This window comes from Medicago sativa, chromosome 1, assembly GCF_051527215.1.
Source record: "Medicago sativa cultivar Bolivia chromosome 1, Bolivia_mono, whole genome shotgun sequence".
NCBI classification, from domain to species: domain Eukaryota; kingdom Viridiplantae; phylum Streptophyta; class Magnoliopsida; order Fabales; family Fabaceae; genus Medicago; species Medicago sativa.
This window is the reverse complement of record NC_140749.1, coordinates 3,206,249-3,218,047: the sequence shown is the minus strand read 5'-3', so window position 1 is coordinate 3,218,047 and position 11,799 is coordinate 3,206,249. Positions and strand designations below refer to the sequence as shown.

The 11,799-nt window shown below is 32.0% G+C and overlaps 1 protein-coding gene across 1 annotated transcript; it reads left to right on the top strand.

Moving 5' to 3' along the window:
• The first annotated feature begins 7,004 nt into the window (after positions 1-7,004).
• Positions 7,005-8,240, top strand: LOC146951772 (auxin-induced protein 6B-like). The gene has a single exon (XM_085755691.1). It carries the CDS (start codon positions 7,110-7,112, stop codon positions 7,548-7,550), a length of 441 nt encoding a protein of 146 aa, XP_085611817.1. The 5' UTR covers positions 7,005-7,109; the 3' UTR covers positions 7,551-8,240.
• Positions 8,241-11,799: the final 3,559 nt, after the last annotated feature.

Here is an 11,799-nt window from a genome sequence, read left to right as displayed (position 1 = left end):
CCTCTGAAAAGAATAAATTTTTGTCAGTCTTGATTTAGATGATGATATTCAAGTGCCAACGAAATGAGGTCCATTCCTTGACACTTAATACCATCATCTAAGCAAGCCTAACAAAAATTTAATCTTTTCAAAGGAAAAACATGAATGCGGAGTGAAATACTTGAGTCCTCGCCGTTTGGCAAGTTTGAATTACCCCATTTCAGAGGTAAGACAATTGTTATAGTTGGAATGCACCTTACCTTAACTAAAGACGATCTTCTGGAGGAATCAAGTTGTTGATGATATCTTCAGTTGATCTCAGCAACGTCACCCGCATATCGATCCACTGGAACTTGGTGTGCTCCCAAAACATACTCGTCACGTTTTCGTCGTTCTTTAACTCCACCCAAGTGAATGGTACGCTCCCCTCGTCGAGCTTTGGACGTTTATACCGAACATTTTGCACCCTCCTTGTGTCTCTTGGGTTGACTCCTTGGTTGAATTCATTCAGTTTATCCTTGAGATCTCTTAACGTTACATCAAGGCACCGAACCTTCAACCTCTGAGGTTCTCCGCCGTTGAATGTTGCATGAACGTCGATCCACCCGACCATTGTTTCAAATCTACACACATAGAAATTAAAAATAATCAATGAAAAACTCATTCAAACACTTGTAGTGAAAATTTGACATAAACCCTAAAAATCCTAAACAAACCCTAAAAAATTTATAAAATTCGAAAATAAATTATAAATTCAATCAATATAACTTCATTATAACAGGTATTCATAATATATGTCAATAGCATTTCAGATCTACAACATAACTATACTAACAACAAATATTCAAACCCTAAAAAAATTATAAAATTCGAAAAAAAATTAAAATTCGAAAAAAAAAAATTATACATTTAAGCAATATAAGTTCATTATAACAGATATTCATAATATATGTTAATAGCATTTCAGATCTACAACCATAACTATATTAAAAACAAATATTCAAAATTTAATAATTAAACAACAACTAAAATTATAAACATATAAACACATATACTAACTAAAATGTATGACAATAGCATAAGTGATAACTTACTTGTGATTTAGTGGAAGAAATTTTGGATGATTTGGTAGAGTTTTTTTAGAGAGAGAGAGAGTGAAATTTTGAGAGACTGTGGATGGTGATAGTGATGATGGAGGGACTGTCTGGAATATGGGCACTGATGTGAATATATCACAAACACAGCGGTAGTTAACAACCGCTGGCACTCAGCGGTAGTTAACGACCGGCGTGTTTCCCAGCGGTTGTTAACTACCGCAGGGGTATTAAGGTCATTTCCATGTGTCAATTGGAAGTATTCTTTGTCAAAAAAGCAATCTTCAAATAAAATATATACAAAGGTAAAAACATTACTCCCTCCGTCCCATGATACATGACACAGTTGACTCCATTACGCATAACAATGCATAATTTTGAGCTTAAATATCTTGAATAATATATTAGAAAAAATTAAGAAAATTTGATATTTTGAAAATACTCATCGAGACAAATCTAACGACATCTTATATGATATTATTTATCTTCGTATATTAGTAGAAAACTATGGTCAAAGTAACTTAGGTCAAAATTGTACATTTTCAAATGGGTCATCTATTGTGGGACGGAGGGAGAATTTGTTATTGGAAAATGTTAACTTGTGCCTTAAGGCACAAGATAAGAAACCCAACATAGTAACTTTTTGTTGGAATGTGTGCATTCGATTTGATTTTTGAATTTATAATACTACAATTCAGAATGCCCCAAGTTAAAAGGTGAAAGTTGAAGATCATATTATACCCCAAGTTAAAAGGTGAAAGTCTTGATCCATTCTTGAATTTTACCATCTTAACCGCCCAACACTATGTTCCATACAACATACTTGGTTTCATTGATATGGAGAAGGCTATGTCTAGAGAGATTTTATGAAAAACCCTAGAGAAGAAATGTGTTAAGACTACTTATATTAAAGTTATCAAGAACATGTATGAGAGAGCTTCAACAAGTATGAGAACGAGAGATAAGATTACCGACTATTTTTCCATGAAAGTATGTTTGCACCAAGGGTAAATCTTAAGCATTTATCTTTTTATTTTAGTATTGGATGTACTTACAAAGAAATCCAAAAGATAGCACTGAGATGTATGCCTTTTGCAAATGATGTAGTCCTGCTTCGAGAGTCGAGTGAGGAATTGAATGGGAGGTTGAAGACTTGGGGACAAGCCTTATAAGTGTATGGCTTCCGCTTGAGTAGAAGTAAAACAGAGTATATGAAATGTAATTTCAGCAAAAGGCAATGTAGTTCTACCTTAAAGGTGAATGTTGAAGATCATATTATACCCCAAGTTAAAAGGTCTAAAAGTATTTGGTTCATAGTGCAAAATGATGGAGAAATGTAAACATGTGTAAATCGTTGTATTGTGAAATGGGGAAGAGCCTCAAATGTTTTATGTGATACGAAAATACCACTCAAGTTGAACGAAAAATTATACTGAGACAACTTTCTGATTGATGATGTTTGTATAAAACAGAGTGTTGTGCAGTTAAGAACCAATATGAAAATAAAGTAAGAGTAGCATAGATTAATGAGCTTGATCCAAATATAATTTATGGTAGAATGTGATGGTGTAATTTGATCGAACTAGTTGACCTCACTTAGAACTTTATGTTTGTAAAGATTTTACAAACAATTATGGTTTATGTAGACTCGTTTTGATACTAATGTGGTAAGTCCACAAACAATTATAGTTTACAAAAACAATACTTCTTAGATTTTAAATCCAAAAATGTTAACATTGTAATTTTTTTACCCCACGGTGAATCAAAATTATAGTCAAACTTTTAACACCAAAAATAGTCTCTTACGAAAGTGGGTTTCTTTTTTCCGTTAAAAAAGAAATGGAGTTATGGAATAAAAACATAAACATTTTTCAACTAAAATGGGCCTTAATTATATTTATATTTTTGGAAATACCTTATTTCAAATCATGCATATATTCTTCGTGTTTCCTTAGCAATTTCTGTCTCAGCAAAATCCAAAAATAAAACATCATAATATCCTTTAAAAATACAACAAACTACACGGATGGAACATAATTCACATGCCACATATGACATGATTTACATGGTTTTGTCCATTGAAGTTTTCTTAATGTGATTTTAGAGATTTGCTTCGGATATGTTTTTTGTTGGAAAACATTGAACAAGGCAAATAAATGCCATGATCCTCAGGTTCTAACAAGTGGGGTTCTATATGCTCAAATCAAACTAAGCAAATGTAACATTTAGGGGTATGTACCATGCTTAAGCATTAGTGCTTACCAAAACTAGCAAAGTGGACCCATTAATCCAAATTGGATCATATTAACAATTTAGCTTTATTTTCGTGATGAATTATATAGTTTGCTAGGGAGGGTCTAAAATTTTAATTATATTATTAGAGAATAAAGAATATGATTACTCTTAATGATCTGAGCAAGTGACAAGTGTCCATATTTCATATGTGCAATTAAACTAACAATTATATAATAAGAAACGAATTATGTTGAAATATTATTGGGTAAGATGCTCAAAATATTGAGAATTAGAACTAGAAGAAGGGTGTTTTGGCTGTTTATTTGGAAAATATAAAGAAAAGAAGTGATGGGGTAACCCTGCACATGGAGTATGGTCAGAGTTGGAGGTTTGCAAAATATATGGTGCCTTTTTAAGAAGAGATGAATATTAAATTATGGTTATTTGTTTGTTAGTAATATTTTAAGTTTCATGTAAAAGAGATGAACAAAAAGGCAAGATTTTAATAGTCTGCCAGCCTTGCTTCACCAATTGATTGGTAGAGTTGATTAGGCAGCAAAAGAGAAGGTACATTGTCCGGTAGAATTGTAATGTTATTTTGTCTTCTAATAATACTTTTTCTTGGGTACAAAAAAGGAGAAACAATAATAGGTTTATATTAGACACTTAAATTTTGGAATTAAATATGTTTTTCATCTCGGTAAAATTTTAAATTTGGTTTTTAATTCCTGCAATAAAAATTGAACCTTTAGTTCATGTTTGAATATGAGGAATGATTGCTAGGTAAATAAATGATGATGTCTTAATGTAAATTTGATGAAAAATTTGAAGGGGAACCACTAAATTTTAAAAAAGATAAATATAAGAGGTCAAAATAACTCCAAAACAATATTTGAGGGTCAAAATAACACAATCACAATACTTTGATTGCAAAAATGCAATGAATTCAATATTAAACTAAAAGGTTATTAAAAAAAAGTGTTTAGGACTTAAGTGGTTAATTTTTTTTTTAAGAGACCAAAAACGAAATAGATAAGAAAAAAAAACTCTTTTTAAAGCACAAGGTGTGTCTAAAAGGAAGCAAAGAGAGTATTCATTACAGACACACTAAAATATGCTAGGAAACAAGAGTCAAACATTACAAAGGAGTATAACCCATACAAATCAGGAGATTAGACCACGATGAATTGAAGTCGTGACAAAAGTTAGGAGTGTGCGACGTCAGCCACTACCAAGAATAAAACTTAATATGATCTAGTAATTGGTCTAACGATAATTCTTTGTTGCTAAAAATACGAGCATTAAGCTCCTTTCAAATACACCATATACATGACAGATCACTTTGAGACAAAACTTAATATCCTTCTCGAACTCATGGAAATCGCCGAAGTGCAAACGATGCTCTCCAATATCAGAGTGGTTAATTAACTCTACCAAATGACGTACATGATTTTTATTCTTGAAGTTGGTCGTCATGGATTCAAACATTGTCGAATGAATAAATATTAATCTAACAACTAACTATTGATATTTGTCATTTATAAAGAATAAATAAAGAAAAATAAATAGCAAGAGAGTATGATAAAAAATAAATATTGCTGTGTTTTATTAGCATCTAAAATTGCAAATAATAAGACAAATATTTTTTTCAAAATAACATGTAATAAAATAGGGAGGAATATTTTTGGATTGAAACAGCCATAGTTGCTACCGGTACTGAACATATTTTCAAGTGAAAAATTTATCAATCAACTACCACTACTACTGGGTTCTCTTTCCAGTTATGCATGTGCTGGTTTTGTACTTTGAATTCAATTGAACACTCAGATATCCACTTCGTGCGCAAAAATGAGGCCTACTGCACGGGACAGAAAACCTTACCAACTTTCATTATTTTTAGTTTTCAATCAATTATATGATATTATGATGTACATGTGATACAAGTATTGAATCATATGCACAAACTAGTTTTTACCGTTGGATCAATAAATTTTATCATTAAATTAAATGATGTATGATGAGATTTATTCGTCCAATGATTAAAAAAGATATTTATGCATTGTGCAAGATCATTTTACTTGTGCATGTTAGATAAAGTCAGGAAAGAAATATAAAAAAGGAAAGTAGAAGGAAAGAGAAGTAAATCTGAGATTAATTTTAGTTGTTTGAAATCCACTTTATTGGTTGATCTGATCTTAGATGTACGTTCCTTTCAAAGTTTTAGGTTCAATTCTCCTCGTGCCAATTTTATAGGCTCCTCGTGAGAGATAACATAGCGAATACTTCACGATAACCAGCAATACTCTTACTGCAATAGTTGAAAACCACACAATTACTTTTTTTTCTTTGGTCAAGCACAATTACTTTCTTTTTAATTGTCGTGTTTTCTTTCATTTTCCTTTCCTTTCTCTTAGTCCAAATTCCAAACAAGATTGATACTCCTCTAATTTATAGGTTGAATTACACATTCCACCCTCATTTATTACACCCTAATTTAACATTATACTCCGTATATTGCAATTCCTCCCCTTAACTTATTCAACAAGGTAAACATAACCTAGCAATTAAGAGGACACGAAGAAGGCAAAACATATTTTGTTAAACTTATTCAACACCTTATATTATCTTATCTCTTATTTTTTATCACATCACAAATTTATCATATCTATCACATCATTTTTTATATGCCTTGCTCTCTCAAGGTGTATACACTCACATAATGCATATTTCATCCTTAGGATAGTTCTGTTGTGGAAGACAAAATGCAGAAAAGGTGGAGTGATCCTATGATTCAATGTTTAATGTGTAAATTTTTTTGTACAAAAAGACCTAGAATTGAAATATTCTCTCCAATCCGTTCACAAGAATCACCGAGAAAGAACTCTATTATCATTTCTATATACGATGGTTGTGCTTCTTCTTTGCTTACTGTACGTGATCAACACATTGACTATTGTGAGACTGTGGTGGTGGTGAATGGATTTGACAAAAGAGAGATTTGTGTGCGGTGGAGCTCTGGTTAGAGAGAACAAATGTTGTAGTGTGCGGATTTTTTTTATAAACCTAAAGAGGTAAAAGAATGGTATAATTTGTATTCATCGTTTCTAAATATTTGTTATCCCTATCAAGCATTTCATCTTCTCTCTACCACTAACAATTTGATTTAAGAGTTTCACTTCTTATTATCGAGTTAGAGTTAACATACATTTTAGAAAATAAACATGCCAAATATTTTCAAAAAGTAAACGAATTTAAAATATTTCACACTAAATATTTGAGGGGTTTTGCTAGAAGACACCATTTATGAAGGTGTCTTTTAACAAGTTATCCTATAGGCATTTGTTAAAAGACATCAACTAATTTTTATGAAGGTGTCTTTTAACAAGTTATAACTAAAAAGTTAATAATCACACCTTAAAGTGTAGATTGCTAAAAGACACATTCATGAATGTCTTATAGCAAAATCCATACTTTGAGAATGTACATTTTGTTGTAAATGAAAATAGGAGGAGGAGGTAACTATAGGTCATCCAACATGGATCTTGTTAAAATACATTAATTAATACAAGTACACGTCACTACTCACCTCCTTTGAAAATGCTACAAAAACCGCAAACATTAGTTTGTAATTATAACCAAACATCAAGGGCATTTCCCTAACCTTGCTACTATAAATCATCAATCTCCCCCCACTTTATAAAGCCCCCTCACATTCTATTCTCTCTCTCTCTCTACTCAAAACATTGCAACTTGGTCCAACAATAGTAAAACAACAACATCAACATTGTCAAAGGAACAAAAATGTCTTCAAAGTGCAGTAAAATTCGCCACATTGTACGCCTCCGCCAGATGCTACGACGCTGGAGAAACAAAGCACGTATTTCATCAGCTAATCGTGCACCGTCAGATGTACCATCTGGACACGTGGCAGTATGTGTTGGAGCTAACTACACCAGATTTGTGGTGCGTGCTACGTACCTGAACCACCCCATTTTTCAGAAGCTTTTGGTTCAAGCTGAAGAAGAGTATGGTTTCTCTAACCATGGACCGCTTACTATCCCTTGTGATGAAGAATTCTTTGAAGAGGCTCTATGGTTTATTTCCCGGTCCGGTTCCAATAATGGATCAAACCGGTTTGAAGATTTTCAGAGGCGTTGCCACGTGGGAATTAGAACCAATGTGGATTTCTGGCCTGAATCTCGACCGCTACTCCATGGTCTAAGTGAAAAAACCATTTGGTAGCGGTCTAATTGAACCGAACCGTGATTGATTCGGTTTAGTTTATGGTGGTTAACCCACTTGGATTGGTTCGAAGAAATTCATGTATGGTGAAGAACGATCCAAGTGTTTTGGATTTTATTATTTTTTCGAGTTCGATGGGGACTTAAAATTTAGCTAGAAATTGTTTCGGCCTATATTCGAATTTAGATTTGAGTTCGAATTTGAGCCTTCAAATGGAGCGGCACAAAATTCAAGAGAAGAAATCTGATCCGGCTCTGACTTGAGTGATTAGTCTTTGCAGATAACCAAGTTGGTTTTTGAAGCCAATTGAGACTTTTACTTGTCACATTGAAGACTCTCCCAAGGATTTATTTATACAAGGTAAATTGTGGGTTTCGCATTGTTACCCCAATTTTCCTTTTTTCCATATGGTGATGAGATTTTTTTAGGCCATCTCAGTTGTATTGTATTTAATTTATGTGCATTATTATCTTGCACTACAAAAAAGAAAACAATTTTACAATGCTCCGGGGATGCTAAGGAGATGGCTACAACTGAGTCGTCCCGAGTTCGGATCCGAGTGAAGGTAGCGAGTTGATAATGATCATTATTATTTTCATTTCTGGTAACTTTTGTAAACTACTGTGTATGTAATCTTGATTCATGTTCATGAAATGAAATGGAGCTGTAGAGAATATTCAATTTTTCAAATTTCTTCGTACTGTCTCTTTCATTATTGTATTGACTACTATTTGTGGCATCTTTTCACCACTAAAAAAATATAATTACTTTGTCATTTTTTATCAAGTTAAAAATAAAATAATGTTTGAAGTGAAATGTTTTTAATTATTAGGGGAAATGAAAAATTGGGTTAAGTGATATATAAAAAGTAAAATTGATTTTTGAAGTTCATTCCATGCCTCGCTGTTTTTTAGTATATGGTAAAGAAAAATGATGTATTATTATATTATGAAAAATTTATACTATAGTATTATTATTTATTTGTTGTGTATGGACGTTGCAATCAAAGCAGCAGTTGTGGGAGTTATAATGATACCAACCCACGTGAACTTTAGAACAAAGTCTCTGCTTTTACTTGCTCTGATTTCATCTGATTCTGATTTCTACCAAGCACCAACCCTTATCATTCAGGTTTCTTGCACCCACTTGATATTTTTAGGGCAATGGTCTTTCTACATGAATTAAACTTAGATCCACTTAAATCGTATTGGAGTCCTACATTATCAAAGTTTTTCCAATTTTATCAGATGTTCTCGAAGGGATTAAGGTTTTTGGATTGTTAAATGTATGTGATTAGATTGGATATTCTTATCTTATGAGTTTGTTTTTGAAAGTGAAATTCAAATTCATTTAACACTACCGTAAATTAGTGACACGCTTACTTTAGACTTATTTAACTAATTTGGTATTGGGTAGTACGTGATGTTCGAAGACGTGTCATGTGTCCCGCCCATAACTATAGTTCATATGATAAAAACAGTTGCATAAACTTTTTATATATTGAGACTCGAGTTTGAATTTGTCATTCTCCATTTCTCTCCACTAATTTATGTTTGTGATTTTTATTGTTAAACCATCTTAAAAAAAGTAGGATGTGCGTCATAGAAGGACAATAAAGATGACCAGCTCAGTTATCATAATCTTTTTTTTCATATATATAAAGCATAATTCTTTATGTTTGTAAACAACAAAAAGAAATGGGAAAAAAAATTAAAACTATTAAGCCAAAATACGGTGATGAGTGATAAATTAACCAAAAGATAATCCTTTGACCCCCGATATTGGGCTTGCATTTCCTAAGATTGTTGTTCCAACTCATAACTCATTGATGGAATACCTTTTTTATTGCTTAATATATCATTGTACTAGGCTGTCATGAATAATTTTGAAGAAAAAAAAAGTATCTTTACAATTTTGATGATGATATATAGTTTTTTTGGTTTTGACTTAATTCTTATATTTAATTTTTAAAAATTAATCATTACATTCACAACCATTCTCAAAATAGCCAGGGCTTATAACATCATCAAATAATTAAAAATAATTTTTTCAATGAGTGCTCATTTACGTGTTTATATATATTTTTTCTACAAAATGCCTCACATCCGTTGCTTCTTTAGCATGCATGTGCTGCTCTAGTAAGCACTTAATTATTGTGGGTATGTGCTATTGTGCTCTTTTAGTTGGTTGCTTTTTTTAATTGCCAAATATAGGCTAAGTTGAAGTTTTGAGGTATTGAGATGAAAAATGCCTATTGAAATATTTTAGTAAATATATATAATTTACTAAAAAGTTTTAGAAAGAAAACATTGTATAGTAACGGTTGCAAATAGAATGATTTAACTTTGAGTAAGTGGGAGTGAGGCCAGGGTTGCAAATAACTTTACTAACTTAATTTGTAGCCTAGAAAAGAGGCTAGAACAACAATGGACGAATGATCCATAACTACGAAGAGATAAGACATTATATCTTTATCTAAAACAATTAAAGCATTGAGCGTATATGTCTCCTCTCATATATATTTAAGATTTACTAGCTTATTCATAGTCAATTTGAAACTAACTACAGTCATACATGAATCCAACATTTTTATCATAAAATTTGTTGTATCAGATTATCAAATTGCAATCAGTATGAAAAACTACAATGTTTTTATTGACATAAAAAACCACAGAATCGCAAATAGTTTTCTTCGTATATCCATTGAATTTGTTTTGCCTGTTTTTATTTCTTGGAACTTGCTAGAAAACATACGATACATACGCTAGGACCCAATTCAATGGGCTTGACAACCTTATTTTATGGTCCATAATCCATGGTCTCCCTTTTCCCTATGGAAAGGAGAAATATTTCAACGATTGGAGTAATTAGAGTTTCTAAAAATTGTAAATTAATGTGTTCATTTCCGTGAGCATAACTCAGTAGGGATATTGTATAATATATACAGAGTCGGGGTTTAAACTTCGGACATTTCATTTATTAATCTTAAAATGATGACTTAAAAAAAAAGTCCTTCAAAAATAAAATTGTAAATTAATTCAATAATATATAAAATATTAAATTCTTAGCATATGGTATTTGCTTATATATTGAATTCAAAAAGAAAAATAATTACAAACAAACGGACAACAAACTACGTCGTTAACTCTTTTTGGATGACAAAATAAATCTTTTTAAACACAACATCCATAAATCTAAGTGAAATATCATTGTTATGCATGACTCTTTAAACTCTTTTTAGAATGTCAACAATTATGAACTTGATTTGTTTGTTGACTGATATATTTCCTTCTTTTTTTTTTCTTTCAATTAGTGTCTACTAATTGAGCAAAAGAAATATCATGTGACATTATGATATAGTATAGCATGGGTATCCACCATGCATGTTCGAAGTATTGTGATCATTCATATCCTTTGACAAAATATGTGACTCAACCAGTAGAATAAAAATATCAATATCATAGCTTCTTTCTACGATACATATAGGCTTTAAGGTTAGGGTCTCACAAGATTTGAAAGAACAGTTACATGGATTTGGACACATGTTGTACAAGAGAAATCCTATATGAGCCGGAACTAATGAGAAACATAGGTAGTGAAAGTGGAAATCATTGTCACATATTTTCATATGAAACATCAAGAGATGGAAACGTAGCAAAAGACCAATTGACTAGGTAAGGCTTTCTTTTTGCCTTAGAAAGCCTGAAATAGTCCAATCATTTAGATATAGAAGGGTAGCACTTTGGTGCCATTAATGGCACCGTGCCATTAAATCTGGACCACACAAACACATTGCCGTTGCATCTGGGCCACACAACACATCTATCTTGGTGCCATTAATGGCCCAGATTTAATGGCACGGTGCCATTAATGGCACCAAAGTGCTACCCGATATAGAATAGGTGGTGATGACCCAAATTAGATCAGCATTCCAATTTCCACTCATACTAGAAGGTACACAATACACATCAATGACCATGACTATGAATAATGCCTTCTTTAGAGTGAATATCTAGAGTATGTAGTGAAATGCTTACTGTTAGCGGCCAATACTCGATGGAATGTAGTATCACATTGGATAGATAGAATTCTTAACAAAAGTTTATATTAGCCAGTTTCTTAAGGATGAGTTAGACTCCAATTTTTGTGACATTTTACACCTTTAAATTAAGATATGATAAGGTTTAAGCTACCTTTAAACAATTGTTTGTAATTTATTCATCCACTAATCAAGATTAATCAAATACTC

Coding starts and splice junctions, on each gene's coding strand:
- LOC146951772 (XM_085755691.1), top strand. CDS start 7,110: ATGTCTTCAAAGTGCAGTAAAATTCGCCACATTGTACGCCTCCGCCAG.